Raw genomic sequence first — 20,135 nt, 5'->3', positions numbered from 1 at the left:
TTATTTTACTGTTCATTTAACATTAAATACATAGAATTTAGATCACTTGTTTATTTTACTGTTCATTTAACATTAAATACATAGAATTTAGATCACTTGCTTATTTTACTGTTCATTTAACATTAAATATATAGAATTTAGATCACTTGTTTATTTTACTGTTCATTTAACATTAAATACATAGAATTTAGATCACTTGTTTATTTTACTGTTCATTTAACATTAAATACATAGAATTTAGATCACTTGTTTATTTTACTGTTCATTTAACATTAAATACATAGAATTTAGATCACTTGTTTATTTTACTGTTCATTTAACATTAAATACATAGAATTTAGATCACTTGTTTATTTTACTGTTCATTTAACATTAAATACATAGAATTTAGATCACTTGTTTATTTTACTGTTCATTTAACATTAAATATACAGAATTTAGATCACTTGTTTATTTTACTGTTCATTTAACATTAAATACATAGAATTTAGATCACTTGTTTATTTTACTGTTCATTTAACATTAAATACATAGAATTTAGATCACTTGCTTATTTTACTGTTCATTTAACATTAAATACATAGAATTTAGATCACTTGTTTATTTTACTGTTCATTTAACATTAAATACATAGAATTTAGATCACTTGTTTATTTTACTGTTCATTTAACATTAAATACATAGAATTTAGATCACTTGTTTATTTTACTGTTCATTTAACATTAAATACATAGAATTTAGATCACTTGTTTATTTTACTGTTCATTTAACATTAAATACATAGAATTTAGATCACTTGTTTATTTTACTGTTCATTTAACATTAAATACATAGAATTTAGATCACTTGTTTATTTTACTATTCATTTAACATTAAATACATAGAATTTAGATCACTTGTTTATTTTACTGTTCATTTAACATTAAATACATAGAATTTAGATCACTTGTTTATTTTACTGTTCATTTAACATTAAATACATAGAATTTAGATCACTTGTTTATTTTACTGTTCATTTAACATTAAATACATAGAATTTAGATCACTTGTTTATTTTACTGTTCATTTAACATTAAATACATAGAATTTAGATCACTTGCTTATTTTACTGTTCATTTAACATTAAATACATAGAATTTAGATCACTTGTTTATTTTACTGTTCATTTAACATTAAATATATAGAATTTAGATCACTTGCTTATTTTACTGTTCATTTAACATTAAATATATAGAATTTAGATCACTTGTTTATTTTACTGTTCATTTAACATTAAATACATAGAATTTAGATCACTTGCTTATTTTACTGTTCATTTAACATTAAATATATAGAATTTAGATCACTTGTTTATTTTACTGTTCATTTAACATTAAATACATAGATTTTAGATCACTTGTTTATTTTACTGTTCATTTAACATTAAATATATAGAATTTAGATCACTTGTTTATTTTACTGTTCATTTAATATTAAATACATAGAATTTAGATCACTTTTTTATTTTTCCTGTTCATTTAACATTAAATACATAGAATTTAGATCACTTGCTTATTTTACTGTTCATTTAACATTAAATATATAGAATTTAGATCACTTGTTTATTTTACTGTTCATTTAACATTAAATACATAGAATTTAGATCACTTGTTTATTTTACTGTTCATTTAACATTAAATACATAGAATTTAGATCACTTGCTTATTTTACTGTTCATTTAACATTAAATATATAGAATTTAGATCACTTGCTTATTTTACTGTTCATTTAACATTAAATATATAGAATTTAGATCACTTGTTTATTTTACTGTTCATTTAACATTAAATATATAGAATTTAGATCACTTGCTTATTTTACTGTTCATTTAACATTAAATACATAGAATTTAGATCACTTGCTTATTTTACTGTTCATTTAACATTAAATACATAGAATTTAGATCACTTGCTTATTTTACTGTTCATTTAACATTAAATATATAGAATTTAGATCACTTGCTTATTTTACTGTTCATTTAACATTAAATACATAGAATTTAGATCACTTGTTTATTTTACTGTTCATTTAACATTAAATACATAGAATTTAGATCACTTGCTTATTTTACTGTTCATTTAACATTAAATATATAGAATTTAGATCACTTGCTTATTTTACTGTTACTGTTCATTTAACATTAAATACATAGAATTTAGATCACTTGTTTATTTTACTGTTCATTAAATATATAGAATTTAACATTAAATACATAGAATTTAGATCACTTGCTTATTTTACTGTTCATTTAACATTAAATATATAGAATTTAGATCACTTGCTTATTTTACTGTTCATTTAACATTAAATACATAGAATTTAGATCACTTGTTTATTTTACTGTTCATTTAACATTAAATACATAGAATTTAGATCACTTGTTTATTTTACTGTTCATTTAACATTAAATATATAGAATTTAGATCACTTGCTTATTAAATATATAGAATTTAGATCACTTGTTTATTTTACTGTTCATTTAACATTAAATACATAGAATTTAGATCACTTGTTTATTTTACTGTTCATTTAACATTAAATACATAGAATTTAGATCACTTGCTTATTTTACTGTTCATTTAACATTAAATATATAGAATTTAGATCACTTGCTTATTTTACTGTTCATTTAACATTAAATACATAGAATTTAGATCACTTGTTTATTTTACTGTTCATTTAACATTAAATACATAGAATTTAGATCACTTGTTTATTTTACTGTTCATTTAACATTAAATATATAGAATTTAGATCACTTGCTTATTTTACTGTTCATTTAACATTAAATATATAGAATTTAGATCACTTGCTTATTTTACTGTTCATTTAACATTAAATACATAGAATTTAGATCACTTGTTTATTTTACTGTTCATTTAACATTAAATACATAGAATTTAGATCACTTGTTTATTTTACTGTTCATTTAACATTAAATATATATAATTTAGATCACTTGTTTATTTTACTGTTCATTTAACATTAAATACATAGAATTTAGATCACTTGTTTATTTTACTGTTCATTTAACATTAAATATATAGAATTTAGATCACTTGCTTATTTTACTGTTCATTTAACATTAAATACATAGAATTTTGATCACTTGTTTATTTTACTGTTCATTTAACATTAAATATATATAATTTAGATCACTTGTTTATTTTACTGTTCATTTAACATTAAATACATAGAATTTAGATCACTTGTTTATTTTACTGTTCATTTAACATTAAATACATAGAATTTAGATCACTTGTTTATTTTACTGTTCATTTAACATTAAATATATAGAATTTAGATCACTTGTTTATTTTACTGTTCATTTAACATTAAATACATAGAATTTAGATCACTTGTTTAACATTAACCATAAAATAACTGGTAATACAGGTTTCTTCTTTTTTTTTTTCTCCTTTACCACAAAGTTTCAATACGTGTTGTTATGATCAGAGTGAGGTACAGGAAACGTATCAGTATTAACTAACAGTTATATAAGCAGATACGTTACTTCTACATTTGTAACTCTGTTAACCTTAATATCTTCAAAATGGAGTAATAAATAGTGATAACACTTACGATTTCTGTCAAAACAAATGTGACAACATTCAGATTGTGAAACTGACAGTTTAGCTGGCAGAAGAGAGACTTAAGTTTGAATTTCATCTGGTCCCAACTCTCAGAGAAATGTACAAACTTACACAAAGCAGTTTCTTGTACACAATTTCTACAAGTCTTTTTTTTTTTAATTAAAGAAGGAAGTAGTAATATAATTAATGGAATATTAACTTCTGATTGAAACAAGTTACTTACATAGATTAAAAACTAATTAATTAATACCAAATACACACACTTACGTTTTTCTTTATAATGACTAGAATACATCATTTATCAATTTGGCACTTTAATTATTCTCCATACATTTCTGTCATAATCCTAACTTCTTATCTCATAATGTTAAATAACTTTAGGTGATATAGATTAGTCCTAAGTCAATAATCTGAGCTCCAAATGCAAACATACTTTAATAATAGAAAACTGAAATATACATATATTTAACATTCCAACCAATTCCAAGAAAAAGTTACAGTTGTTTGAACCAACCTTAATTCATAATTCATTAATTAATAGCACATTTGGCTGGCAGTAAAATAAAGCTTAATCTGTTACAATTTAAATCTAGGCCTAAATTAAATAATCGTTGTTGACAATGTCTAAAACATTGGTATACATGTATTATAAGTTCTAGTATCATGCACACTTAATTTTTAGGAGTACTTTGTTAAACACAGCCTTCATTAAGTAGCAGCAATGAGTGGGTCCTACTTCTTCAGTCACCTCCACAACCTAGGATACACTTTATAATCCCACATTGTAGATTGTACCCTAGGATCTTTGGGTTTGTTTTTTAAATGCAGTGTATTTTGTTTAATTTTTAAGTGTTTTGTTTTGGCTTAAAAATTATGGCTGTAGTATAATTAATCAAAGGTTGGGATTTGCTGTTTTTAACACAATCCTTCCTCACGATTATATTTACATATTTAACTTCATTTAAGTGTATTTATTTAATTTCACCAATATATATGTATACCTACACACTTTAAAACTCAACTTCCTTTAAACACTTCAGTAAAGAACTGATGAAAGTATACTCCAGAACTGACCCCAAATGTGACATTACGACATGTCAAACAGGAAAAATAAGTTTCATTTATAAGGTGTTTATTTTATGGATGTCGCATTTAAACACCTTCTCAGAAAAATATTAAGAAATTTAAGTTGCTATACACATATTTAAAGTACTGTTACTTGAAGTTAATTATTCTACTAGCTACTTGTATAACTTTACTAATAAAGATGGGTTTCTTAGACCATTTACCAAAAGACAACTTACCTCCATACCAGCCCTTCGATTCTGTTTCTTCATATTTTCCCACCCAGCTCTCAGCCCAGGAGTGAGCAAAATCAATGATCAACACCAACTGAATTAATATGAAGAGAAATCCTCCAATCAAACCAAAGTACATCCACACTATAATAGAAGACGTGAAATCACAGTATTACTTTCCATTTCCTTCACCTGATATAAACAAAATATTACTTCATATAGCATTTACATTTTTTTATACAGGCACCGATTCCTTCATCTTGCACTGAACACTTGACATCAAGCCTTGTTTTAGCAGATATATCAAACAAGTTAATTTATCGAGACCAAGGTTCTGTGTTTTATCTTGCAATCATATTTTATTTATTGATAAAATAAATGCACCTTCACTTGAATAGATAAAAAGTATTGCATTGTATTTAATATTTAAACCATGTGACTAGTGAAATTATCTATTAAGCCATGTGACTGGTGAAATTATCTTTTAAACCACGTGACCGGTGAAATTATCTTTTAAACCAAGTGACCGTGAAATTATCTTTTAAACCACGGACCGTGAAATTATCTTTTAAACCACGCGGACCGTGAAATTATCTTTTAAACCACGTGACCGGTGAAATTATCTTTTAAACCACGTGACCGGTGAAATTATCTATTAAACCACGTGACTCGTGAAATTATCTATTAAACCACGTGACTCGTGAAATTATCTATTAAACCACGTGACTGGTGAAATTATCTATTAAACCACGTGACTGGTGAAATTATCTATTAAACCACGGACCGTGAAATTATCTATTAAACCACGCGGACCGTGAAATTATCTATTAAACCACGTGACCGTGAAATTATCTTTTAAACCACGTGACCGGTGAAATTATCTTTAAACCACGGACCGTGAAATTATCTTTAAACCACGTGACCGTGAAATTATCTATTAAACCACGTGACTCGCGGAAATTATCTATTAAACCACGCGGACTGGTGAAATTATCTTTTAAACCACGTGACTGGTGAAATTATCTTTTAAACCACGTGACTGGTGAAATTATCTATTAAACCACGTGACTGGTGAAATTATCTATTAAACCACGTGACTGGTGAAATTATCTATTAAACCACGTGACTGGTGAAATTATCTTTTAAACCATGTGACTGGTGAAATTATCTATTAAACCATGTGACTGGTGAAATTATCTATTAAACCACGTGACTTTTGAAATTATCTTTTAAACCACGTGACTGGTGAAATTATCTATTAAACCATGTGACTGGTGAAATTATCTATTAAACCATGTGACTGGTGAAATTATCTATTAAACCACGTGACTGGTGAAATTATCTTTGAAACCACGTGACTGGTGAAATTATCTTTGAAACCACGTGACTGGTGAAATTATCTATTAAACCACGTGACTGGTGAAATTATCTATTAAACCACGTGACTGGTGAAATTATCTATTAAACCACGTGACTGGTGAAATTATCTATTAAACCACGTGACTGGTGAAATTATCTTTTAAACCATGTGACTGGTGAAATTAGCTATTAAACCATGTGACTGGTGAAATTATCTTTTCATGAATATTACAAAATAAATAACTCATTAACATATTTTTAGTTTACATTCTATAATAATAGGTTGAGAAAAGTGTAATAAAAATGAGTATAAGGTATGTCAAATCAAGAAGTTTACTCAATACTTACTTATTGGTAAGTGCTGCTGGTTGTTTCTAATGTCCTGACATTAAATGTGTTTAGTTTAGATCGTGATGTCTATCTCATTTCTAACTCCTTACAGCTCACACTCATACTTAGTTTAGATCGTGATGTCTATCTCATTTCTAACTCTCCTTACAGCTCACACTCATACTTAGTTTAGATTGTGATGTCTATCTCATTTCTAACTCTCCTTACAGCTCACACTCATACTTAGTTTAGATTGTGATGTCTATCTCATTTCTAACTCCTTACAGCTCACACTCATACTTAGTTTAGATTGTGATGTCTATCTCATTTCTAACTCCTTACAGCTCACACTCATACTTAGTTTAGATTGTGATGTCTATCTCATTTCTAACTCTCCTTACAGCTCACACTCATACTTAGTTTAGATCGTGATGTCTATCTCATTTCTAACTCTCCTTACAGCTCACACTCATACTTAGTTTAGATCGTGATGTCTATCTCATTTCTAACTCTCCTTACAGCTCACACTCATACTTAGTTTAGATCGTGATGTCTATCTCATTTCTAACTCCTTACAGCTCACACTCATACTTAGTTTAGATTGTGATGTCTATCTCATTTCTAACTCCTTACAGCTCACACTCATACTTAGTTTAGATCGTGATGTCTATCTCATTTCTAACTCCTTACAGCTCACACCCATACTTAGTTTAGATTGTGATGTCTATCTCATTTCTAACTCCTTACAGCTCACACCCATACTTAGTTTAGATTGTGATGTCTATCTCATTTCTAACTCTCCTTACAGCTCACACTCATACTTAGTTTAGATTGTGATGTCTATCTCATTTCTAACTCTCCTTACAGCTCACACTCATACTTAGTTTAGATTGTGATGTCTATCTCATTTCTAACTCCTTACAGCTCACACTCATACTTAGTTTAGATTGTGATGTCTATCTCATTTCTAACTCTCCTTACAGCTCACACTCATACTTAGTTTAGATTGTGATGTCTATCTCATTTCTAACTCCTTACAGCTCACACTCATACTTAGTTTAGATTGTGATGTCTATCTCATTTCTAACTCTCCTTACAGCTCACACTCATACTTAGTTTAGATTGTGATGTCTATCTCATTTCTAACTCCTTACAGCTCACACTCATACTTAGTTTAGATTGTGATGTCTATCTCATTTCTAACTCCTTACAGCTCACACTCATACTTAGTTTAGATTGTGATGTCTATCTCATTTCTAACTCTCCTTACAGCTCACACTCATACTTAGTTTAGATTGTGATGTCTATCTCATTTCTAACTCTCCTTACAGCTCACACTCATACTTAGTTTAGATTGTGATGTCTATCTCATTTCTAACATTTCTCCTTACAGCTCACACTCATACTTAGTTTAGATTGTGATGTCTATCTCATTTCTAACTCCTTACAGCTCACACTCATACTTAGTTTAGATTGTGATGTCTATCTCATTTCTAACTCTCCTTACAGCTCACACTCATACTTAGTTTAGATCGTGATGTCTATCTCATTTCTAACTCTCCTTACAGCTCACACTCATACTTAGTTTAGATTGTGATGTCTATCTCATTTCTAACTCTCCTTACAGCTCACACTCATACTTAGTTTAGATTGTGATGTCTATCTCATTTCTAACTCTCCTTACAGCTCACACTCATACTTAGTTTAGATTGTGATGTCTATCTCATTTCTAACTCTCCTTACAGCTCACACTCATACTTAGTTTAGATTGTGATGTCATCTCATTTCTAACTCCTTACAGCTCACACTCATACTTAGTTTAGATTGTGATGTCTATCTCATTTCTAACTCCTTACAGCTCACACTCATACTTAGTTTAGATCGTGATGTCTATCTCATTTCTAACTCTCCTTACAGCTCACACTCATACTTAGTTTAGATCGTGATGTCTATCTCATTTCTAACTCCTTACAGCTCACACTCATACTTAGTTTAGATTGTGATGTCTATCTCATTTCTAACTCCTTACAGCTCACACTCATACTTAGTTTAGATCGTGATGTCTATCTCATTTCTAACTCCTTACAGCTCACACCCATACTTAGTTTAGATTGTGATGTCTATCTCATTTCTAACTCTCCTTACAGCTCACACTCATACTTAGTTTAGATCGTGATGTCTATCTCATTTCTAACTCCTTACAGCTCACACCCATACTTAGTTTAGATTGTGATGTCTATCTCATTTCTAACTCTCCTTACAGCTCACACCCATACTTAGTTTAGATCGTGATGTCTATCTCATTTCTAACTCCTTACAGCTCACACCCATACTTAGTTTAGATTGTGATGTCTATCTCATTTCTAACTCTCCTTACAGCTCACACTCATACTTAGTTTAGATCGTGATGTCTATCTCATTTCTAACTCTCCTTACAGCTCACACTCATACTTAGTTTAGATTGTGATGTCTATCTCATTTCTAACTCTCCTTACAGTTCACACTCATACTTAGTTTAGATTGTGATGTCTATCTCATTTCTAACTCTCCTTACAGCTCACACTCATACTTAGTTTAGATTGTGATGTCTATCTCATTTCTAACTCCTTACAGCTCACACTCATACTTAGTTTAGATCGTGATGTCTATCTCATTTCTAACTCTCCTTACAGCTCACACTCATACTTAGTTTAGATCGTGATGTCTATCTCATTTCTAACTCCTTACAGCTCACACTCATACTTAGTTTAGATCGTGATGTCTATCTCATTTCTAACTCTCCTTACAGCTCACACTCATACTTAGTTTAGATCGTGATGTCTATCTCATTTCTAACTCTCCTTACAGCTCACACTCATACTTAGTTTAGATTGTGATGTCTATCTCATTTCTAACTCTCCTTACAGCTCACACTCATACTTAGTTTAGATCGTGATGTCTATCTCATTTCTAACTCCTTACAGCTCACACTCATACTTAGTTTAGATTGTGATGTCTATCTCATTTCTAACTCTCCTTACAGCTCACACTCATACTTAGTTTAGATCGTGATGTCTATCTCATTTCTAACTCTCCTTACAGCTCACACTCATACATAGTTTAGATTGTGATGTCTATCTCATTTCTAACTCTCCTTACAGCTCACACTCATACTTAGTTTAGATCGTGATGTCTATCTCATTTCTAACTCCTTACAGCTCACACTCATACTTAGTTTAGATTGTGATGTCTATCTCATTTCTAACTCCTTACAGCTCACACTCATACTTAGTTTAGATCGTGATGTCTATCTCATTTCTAACTCTCCTTACAGCTCACACTCATACTTAGTTTAGATCGTGATGTCTATCTCATTTCTAACTCCTTACAGCTCACACTCATACTTAGTTTAGATCGTGATGTCTATCTCATTTCTAACTCTCCTTACAGCTCACACTCATACTTAGTTTAGATCGTGATGTCTATCTCATTTCTAACTCTCCTTACAGCTCACACTCATACTTAGTTTAGATCGTGATGTCTATCTCATTTCTAACTCCTTACAGCTCACACTCATACTTAGTTTAGATCGTGATGTCTATCTCATTTCTAACTCCTTACAGCTCACACTCATACTTAGTTTAGATCGTGATGTCTATCTCATTTCTAACTCCTTACAGCTCACACTCATACTTAGTTTAGATCGTGATGTCTATCTCATTTCTAACTCCTTACAGCTCACACTCATACTTAGTTTAGATCGTGATATCTATCTCATTTCTAACTCTCCTTACAGCTCACACTCATACTTAGTTTAGATTGTGATGTCTATCTCATTTCTAACTCTCCTTACAGCTCACACTCATACTTAGTTTAGATTGTGATGTCTATCTCATTTCTAACTCTCCTTACAGCTCACACTCATACTTAGTTTAGATTGTGATGTCTATCTCATTTCTAACTCTCCTTACAGCTCACACTCATACTTAGTTTAGATCGTGATGTCTATCTCATTTCTAACTCCTTACAGCTCACACTCATACTTAGTTTAGATTGTGATGTCTATCTCATTTCTAACTCCTTACAGCTCACACTCATACTTAAATATCTTAAACAAATATGACTTTACATTTCTTGTGAACACATTAAAAAACAAGTGCTTTGTCAACTAGTCTTACATGGGAGGATATACACTGGAAATACAAATACTTGTTTTGAAGTGTGCGCTTGTAATGTAACTAAATGACAAAGGGTAACTGAAATACGTCACATTTAATTCTGAACTACTGTAAAAATCTAACGACTCATGTTATTTTGTTAACGGTAATGAGAAAACTTCAAATATTCACATACAATAAGTTTTACATTACAATCTGTTGGAAAGCTTTAAAATATCTGAGCTCCAAGCTCATTACTAGTATATACCAAACAAACTCCTTGTGCAAATAAACTCATTACATGTCTGAATATCAAAATAGTGTTGTTGCTCTAATATTCACATATACCTTGGAGTAGAAGTCAAACAGTACAAAGCCAATACTGGAAATATCTTGTATGAAAGTTAACATTTTTATTCCTTGTTTGTTTATTTGAAGTTAAGCACACAGCCACACAATGGGCTATCTGTGCTCTGCCTACTGCAGGTATCAAAACAAATTGTAGCACTGAAAGCACACAGCCACACAATGGCTATCTGTGCTCTGCCTACTGCAGGTATCAAAACAAATTGTAGCACTGAAAGCACACAGCCACACAATGGCTATCTGTGCTCTGCCTACTGCAGGTATCAAAACAAATTGTAGCACTGAAAGCACACAGCCACACAATGGGCTATCTGTGCTCTGCCTACTGCAGGTATCAAAACAAATTGTAGCACTGAAAGCACAAAGCCACACAATGGGCTATCTGTGCTCTGCCTACTGCAGGTATCAAAACAAATTGTAGCACTGAAAGCACAAAGCCACACAATGGGCTATCTGTGCTCTGCCTACTGCAGGTATCAAAACAAATTGTAGCACTGAAAGCACACAGCCACACAATGGCTATCTGTGCTCTGCCCACTGCAGGTATCAAAACAAATTGTAGCACTGAAAGCACAAAGCCACACAATGGCTATCTGTGCTCTGCCCACTGCAGGTATAAAACAAATTGTAGCACTGAAAGCACACAGCCACACAATGGCTATCTGTGCTCTGCCTACTGCAGGTATCAAAACAAATTGTAGCACTGAAAGCACACAGCCACACAATGGGCTATCTGTGCTCTGCCTACTGCAGGTATAAAACAAATTGTAGCACTGAAAGCACACAGCCACACAATGGGCTATCTGTGCTCTGCCTACTGCAGGTATCAAAACAAATTGTAGCACTGAAAGCACACAGCCACACAATGGGCTATCTGTGCTCTGCCTACTGCAGGTATCAAAACAAATTGTAGCACTGAAAGCACACAGCCACACAATGGGCTATCTGTGCTCTGCCTACTGCAGGTATCAAACAAATTGTAGCATTGAAAGCACAAAGCCACACAATGGGCTATCTGTGCTCTGCCTACTGCAGGTATCAAAACAAATTGTAGCACTGAAAGTTCATAGACATACTCATTGATATCTTCCTGAACTATTTTTTGCACTCTACCAAAGAAATCTGTAAGCCAGCAGCCTTGTATAAACTACCACATAATCTCTCATGAAACAATGTGATATCTTTACATAAAATCACCATTATCTCACATTAAGATGAAGGAATTAGTGCAGAAATTACCTAGATGATCTCCCTTCAGAAAGCATCTGAAGGAAATCCATGGGATGTAACACTCCATGGCAGGGACACACCCATGAGAGACTATTTCATCCATGGTCCAGTCTTTGCCCATATGGGGCAATGGAAGAGGAAAGAAGCCATAATTGTATCACAAAGACAGAAAAAGCAGGTATATATGTGTGTCTGAATAGATGCACAAAAGCTGTAGGACAGCCAACGTGTTGTGAGATCAGGCCACGTGTGTGTGAATAGATGCACCAAAGCTGTAGGACAGCCAATGTGTTGTGAGATCAGGCCACGTGTGTGTGAATAGATGCACCAAAGCTGTAGGACAGCCAATGTGTTGTGAGATCAGGCCATGTGTGTGTGAATAGATGCACCAAAGCTGTAGGACAGCCAATGTGTTGTGAGATCAGGCCATGTGTGTGTGAATAGATGCACCAAAGCCGTAGGACAGCCAATGTGTTGTGAGATCAGGCCATGTGTGTGTGAATAGATGCACCAAAGCCGTAGGACAGCCAATGTGTTGTGAGATCAGGCCATGTGTGTGTGAATAGATGCACCAAAGCTGTAGGACAGCCAATGTGTTGTGAGATCAGGCCATGTGTGTGTGAATAGATGCACCAAAGCTGTAGGACAGCCAACGTGTTGTGAGATCAGGCCATGTGTGTGTGAATAGATGCACCAAAGCTGTAGGACAGCCAATGTGTTGTGAGATCAGGCCATGTGTGTGTGAATAGATGCACCAAAGCTGTAGGACAGCCAATGTGTTGTGAGATCAGGCCATGTGTGTGTGAATAGATGCACCAAAGCTGTAGGACAGCCAATGTGTTGTGAGATCAGGCCATGTGTGTGTGAATAGATGCACCAAAGCTGTAGGACAGCCAATGTGTTGTGAGATCAGGCCATGTGTGTGTGAATAGATGCACCAAAGCTGTAGGACAGCCAATGTGTTGTGAGATCAGGCCATGTGTGTGTGAATAGATGCACCAAAGCTGTAGGACAGCCAATGTGTTGTGAGATCAGGCCATGTGTGTGTGAATAGATGCACCAAAGCTGTAGGACAGCCAATGTGTTGTGAGATCAGGCCATGTGTGTGTGAATAGATGCACCAAAGCTGTAGGACAGCCAATGTGTTGTGAGATCAGGCCTTATTTGAACCATACCTCTTCCACCATCAGACTTGACAGGTTGAACCCAGCTGTGGAAGAACGATCCTCGAGGTAGATTTCCATGCTCCTCCCCTTAACTGTCAGTCACTCTGAGGTTTATATAGAACATTAAAATGCACTACAGAAAACTGCTTGGGCAACACATTTTATTTCACATGGGTGATTCTGCACATGCAACAGACCTGTCCAAGAAGGTTGACATGCTGGATGCTATCATGTGGTTAAAGAGTGCACGAAATAGCATATCACCTTCAACAATTAAGAAGTGTTTGTTAAATGAGGTTTTTAGATGGTCTGACTGAAAATGGTGAAAAACGTGATACTGAAGTTAACGATAATTTTGACATCACCAGCGAAGAGCATGCAAACTTTGATGATGTCATCACTAAGAGAACTACACAGACATCACCAGCGAAGAGCATGCAAACTTTGATGATGTCACCACTAAGAGAACTACACAGACATCACCAGCGAAGAGCATGCAAACTTTGATGATGTCATCACTAAGAGAACTACACAGACATCACCAGCTAAGAGCATGCAAACTTTGATGATGTCATCACTAAGAGAACTACACAGACAGACGAGAAACTGCTAGCTTATGCCAGAGAACAAACCCTTACTGCTTTTCCAGACGAGGAAGATGATGCAGGTACAAACATGGGATGTTTGGAAAAACTGAGAAACTTTGAGAGTACTCATCAAAATCCCTAGTTGCTTGAATATGTCAGCAAAAGCAAAGATACCATTGAGAAGTCCATTTGCATTTTTAAGAAAATCAGACACTAAATTCACAGATTATCTTAAGGTATAACATTCTATTTTCTCTCTCATTTCATTATGCACTGTGTATGTGTGTATGCTAAAGCGTGGTATAATAAAATACCATTAAATACATGTATTATAGAAATTTGTGTGCAGGAAACAATCAATGTACTTATAACATCTTCATTCATCTGGTAATGCCATTCCAGGAGTATTCCTAATCTTGAATCTTTGCCTCTACACTGAGGAAAGACCACAATTAATGTAAACCACTGAATCTCGGATACAGACACTAAACTAACAACGAGTAAAATGACAACACATTTTTAAATTGTTGTACGATTCTGCGTTCATCCTTTTCACTTATAATGAAAAAAGCATTGTCCTTCATAACTAACCAAATCTTTAGTTCTTTTTAGTATTACTGTAATACAGTTTAACATTTAACCCTTTCACTATGTGTCATGGGTCAAAGGCTATGTCATCATGTTTGTTGACTTGCATTCAAAATTTTATTGAACTACTATTTTATGAATTTATGTCAGTAAATTTGGAATCAAACTGTAGCTTATAATTCAAGTTTTAATATTATATACAAGTTGATTTCTTAATTTAAAAGTGAGTATTAAATGAACACATCTAAATATACAGTTTAGTGAGTCATATGGTATGCCTCACTGTTTAAAATTAGATGTTTGTCAAGTCAAAATACTAAGCCTATAGTTTTGTACAAATTAGGAACTCAACTCACTAATACTGAACATAAAATAAGAACCTCGCATCTTTTTATTTTGCTGAAATATGGGTTATGTACTTAAAGTTCAATTCTCTCCATTTTATGAAATGGTCCCTTATGTACTCTTACTATAGTATGTAATGTGAATAACCAATCAACAGTTTTGAATGTCCCCAAAGTGGTTTTCTCCACCATTGTAATCTTTGAAAAGGCTACCATGTTCTTTTGATCCAAGTTTCCAAGGAGGTAGGTTGTGTCTTTAGTGTGCTCAAAGATTCTTTTTTCTCTTTTAAATCAAAATATATTAGTTGCTATGCTTAATAAATTATAGTGGAATTATATGGTATCAGTGTAGTAATTTATGATTTTTGATCATTCAACTGTACATATATAAATCCCCAAAAAATGTGTTTGATATCATCCACATGTGAAATTTTAAAAGGCTTAGCAACTCATCTCCAGTAACAACTGAGTACAAAGGCCGTAGTGAGAAAAGATAATTGTTTGCTTCACTTCTTGATTTATTGTTCTATATTTTAAAAAAAAATCAAGTTTAATAATTTACTTCTAAATAGCAATAATCTATACAAGTGTATATAATGTATAATAATTTAAATGTGACTATATTACAAAATACTGGTTCACTAAAACACAGACAACTCAGGGAAGACTAAAGTTGTATATAACTGAATATGTAACAAGTGCACATGCACCAAGTCAATGCAAGTCATGTAATGTTATCTATACATGACAGGTAGGTTAATATAATAAAAAGTAAATATATATGTAAATATATAGCATTAGGAAACTTAAGCTGCTCAGACTAAACATTTGTATTTTCATGTTATAATATGTAGCCACTCTAACATGAAAAAAGCATAATTTATATTTCCTAATTCTTTCATGATGATTGTGAGGTTGGTCAAGTGATAGACCCCACATAGTTAGAGTGCACATTGTTTCTTTGTTTTGGAATTTTTTGCACAAAGCTACAAAAGGGCTATCTGTACTAGCCATCCTTAATTTAGCAGTGTAAGACTAGGGGGAAGGCAGCTAGTCATCACTACCCACTGCCAACTCTTAGGTTACTCTTTTACCAATGAATAGTGCAATTGACTGACACATTATAATGACCCCATAGCTGAAAGGAGAAGCATGTTTGGTGTGACGGGGATTCAAACCCACAACACTCAGATATGAGTCAAACACCTTAACCCACCTGGCCATGCCAGGCCTAGAGTGTAAGAAAATAACAAAATATAAAGTCTTACTGAAAACAAACATTTGAAAAATATTTGAGTTTTAAAGATTACACAAATAATATTTGAGATTTTTGGAACAAAGAACAGTTGTTTTTAATCATAACAAGAAATCACTTTGCACTCAGACTAGCAATGGAAAACTATTTTCACAAAAAAATCTATATTAAAAATATTTTATTAAAAAATCTGATTTTTTTATATAAAATACTTGTAATCTTTACTAAAAGTCTTCTGAACTTTATGAAGATACACATGCTGTATCAAAAGCTATAGTGCAAATACTTCATGTGTACAAATGTGTAGACAAACTTGTGTATATTATATTTAGCTTGTAGCTAAGTATAAACTTTTAGGATAAAAATTATGAAGACTACTAACCTCTGCCAAATGTATTTCTTTCTGGGATAAAGAAAGCACCAACAATACCACCTATAAGAATCAAGTACTTTATGGCCCAAAACCTAAATAAGCAGAAAAAAACAGGTTGTGTTTCAATGTTGTGAACACTTCATACACTATAAACAGTGTAATGAAAATCTTTCAGAAGTTTGGAGCTTCTAATGAAAGATATTGTTAAACAATGACACTGACCACTTCTGCATGCCACGCACAAGTTTTACACAGCATCTATAAACAGTGTAATGAAAATCTTTCAGAAGCTTGGAACTTCTAATGAAAGATATTGTTAAACAATGACACTGACCACTTCTGCATGCCACGCACAAGTTTTACACAGCATCTATAAACAGTGTAATGAAAATCTTTCAGAAGTTTGGAGCTTCTAATAAAAGATATTGTTAAGCAATGACACTGACCACTTCTGCATGCCATGCACAAGTTTTACACAGCATCTATAAACAGTGTAATGAAAATCTTTCAGAAGTTTGGAGCTTCTAATAAAAGATATTGTTAAACAATGACACTGACCACTTCTGCATGCCATGCACAAGTTTTACACAGCATCTAAGCCAATGCAAAATCATTTTGCATCCTAATCTGGACACATACATAAGGGTTACACAAAATGCTTGAACATATAGGTATTAAAACACCTTTAGACACACATGCATATATATAAAACAACACACACACACACATATAAATATATAAAATTTAACTACAACATCACCTATGCAAAATAAACTACTTAATGGATTTTCACACAGGTTCTTATGAGTATTATCAATTTCTTGATTCCAAAATACATTTTAACCAAAAAACTCTTCCAAGCTTGAAATATTTCGAGTGTTTCTGGAGAATAACCAACAGTAGCTATCAGTACTTTAGACTGAAAGGTTTCTTACACAAACATCAATTTTTCTCATTCATTCTAATGATTATAGCAACCAACTTATAAACAGCTTATGTATCATACCATTTCTTCCAAATATGCCAGAGTCTTAATTATTACCAAAATACAACTAAGAATAATTAAGAATACACCAAACAGTTCAGTGAGATAGCAAGTTGTAGAAACATCATAATTATTGTATCAAAGAAAGCAAACTTACAAAGCTATCAGATAAAATAGTTAGATAATTATTACAGTTCTTACCCATTTTGTATACCAGACCGTGGATCCTTTGATGACTTAACCCCAATCATAATGAGAGAAAAGAGAATGAAGAAAAGTGTCATGGCAAAGCAGATCCGATACACTGCTAGATATCCAACATCCTGACACATAACTTTGTAAACAGAGTTGTCACTACAAAAGGGTGCCTATGAAAGAATCCAATTTACTCAAAACTCAAATACTTAAAATGTACACAACTATACAGAAACAAAACCAAGACTCAGGACTTACTACAACAAGCTTCACATCAAAAACAAACATACAGGTTTTAAAGTACTGATACAAATGTTTAAGTCTGCAACTACTGGATAACATCATGTACAATTTATATTATTTTTACTAGTACAAAATTACTTACCATAGATAAAGTGTATACCAAATTTTGTGTAATTTTCAGTAGATTTTCTACATATTTATATTCTTCCATTATACCATGAAAGTGACAAGCTTGAATTAAGAAAGAAAAAGTTTGACCAGGCACATGTGTGCAAAATATAATGAAAATTTTCAAAACCAAAAAATGGTGAGCTTTCAATGTGGTGCATTCCTCATATTGAACATTTTAATTTTCAGTAAGAGATGAACATTAACAAAATAGAAGACAGTAGAATACTTGTCATATTGAGACTTCAGCCATCACTTGAGGGAGTTGAAATAAGACCGATACAAAAGAATATTCTTATAAAATAAATAAAAAGCATAAATATTCACCATTAAAAATTATTTTAACTGTGTGTTGAATACCCTAAAACTACGCAGTGTAAAGTATTAACATCCGATAAAGAGTGCACACATTTCTAATTAAGTATCTCTTTTCTTTTACAAAATATAGTAATAAATCAACAAACATTTCACTGCTTTAAAAACTGGCTATATATACAAATTATTTTTATATACTACTAAACTTTAAGAGGCTTACATTGCATGCATTATAGCTGTGCTGTTTTTACTATTTGCCTACAAGCTTAATTAAAGGTACTCCTGTTAATTTAAAACTATAAATCCAGTGTACAAAACTTAATCAAAGAAAATATTTATTTTCATCACAAACTAAAAATAACACTATAAATCAAATTAAATGTATTTCATGTTGAACACTGTTTCTTTACAAAACTATCAAATAACTGTTGACAAACTCATAGAGCTGAACAACATTTATAGTTTTGCTTAAAAATCAATTTTTTTATTTCAATTGATAAAAATGACAACTTGTTCTACCTATGAATAATTTATCCTAGAAATATAGACAGCCAATATACACAGCAAACTAACAATCATAAAAATTCATGACAGGAATAAATAAGATAATTCATATCATCCTAAGTTCCATATAAACTAGAATGTACTAACATCATCATTTTTCAAACAAACAATCATAAAAACTCACGACAGGAATAAATAAGATAATTCATATCATCCTAAGTTCCATATAAACTAGAATGTACTATCATCATTTTTCAAACTAACAATCATATAAACTAGAATGTACTAACAACATCATTTTTCAAACTAACAATCATATAAACTAGAATGTACTAACAACATCATTTTTCAACTAACAATCATATAAACTAGAATGTACTAACAACATCATTTTTCAAACTAACAATCATATAAACTAGAATGTACTAACAACATCATTTTCAAACTAACAATCATATAAACTAGAATGTACTAACATCATCATTTTTCAAACTAACAATCATATAAACTAGAATGTACTAACAACATCATTTTTCAACTAACAATCATATAAACTAGAATGTACTAACAACATCATTTTTCAAACTAACAATCATATAAACTAGAATGTACTAACAACATCATTTTTCAAACTAACAATCATATAAACTAGAATGTACTAACATCATCATTTTTCAAACTAACAATCATATAAACTAGAATGTACTAACAACATCATTTTTCAAACTAACAATCATATAAACTAGAATGTACTAACAACATCATTTTTCAACTAACAATCATATAAACTAGAATGTACTAACAACATCATTTTTCAAACTAACAATCATATAAACTAGAATGTACTAACAACATCATTTTTCAAACTAACAATCATATAAACTAGAATGTACTAACATCATTTTTCAAACTAACAATCATATAAACTAGAATGTACTAACAACATCATTTTTCAAACTAACAATCATATAAACTAGAATGTACTAACAACATCATTTTTCAAACTAACAATCATATAAACTAGAATGTACTAACAACATCATTTTTCAAACTAACAATCA

The 20,135-nt window shown here is 31.7% G+C and overlaps 1 protein-coding gene across 1 annotated transcript in view; it reads right to left on the bottom strand.

Annotated features, from left to right (window-relative positions):
* LOC143246688 (putative serine incorporator) overlaps positions 1-20,135 on the bottom strand; it is a 78,314-nt gene that overhangs the window by 44,118 nt on the left and 14,061 nt on the right. Inside the window, 3 exon segments of the mRNA XM_076493768.1 lie at positions 4,937-5,074; positions 16,674-16,756; positions 17,851-18,017. Of these exon segments, the coding sequence (XP_076349883.1) occupies positions 4,937-5,074; positions 16,674-16,756; positions 17,851-18,017 (388 nt within the window).

This window comes from Tachypleus tridentatus, chromosome 3 (assembly GCF_004210375.1).
Source record: "Tachypleus tridentatus isolate NWPU-2018 chromosome 3, ASM421037v1, whole genome shotgun sequence".
Classification (NCBI taxonomy): Eukaryota; Metazoa; Arthropoda; class Merostomata; order Xiphosura; family Limulidae; genus Tachypleus; species Tachypleus tridentatus.
This window is presented reverse-complemented; position numbering and strand designations above follow the sequence as displayed.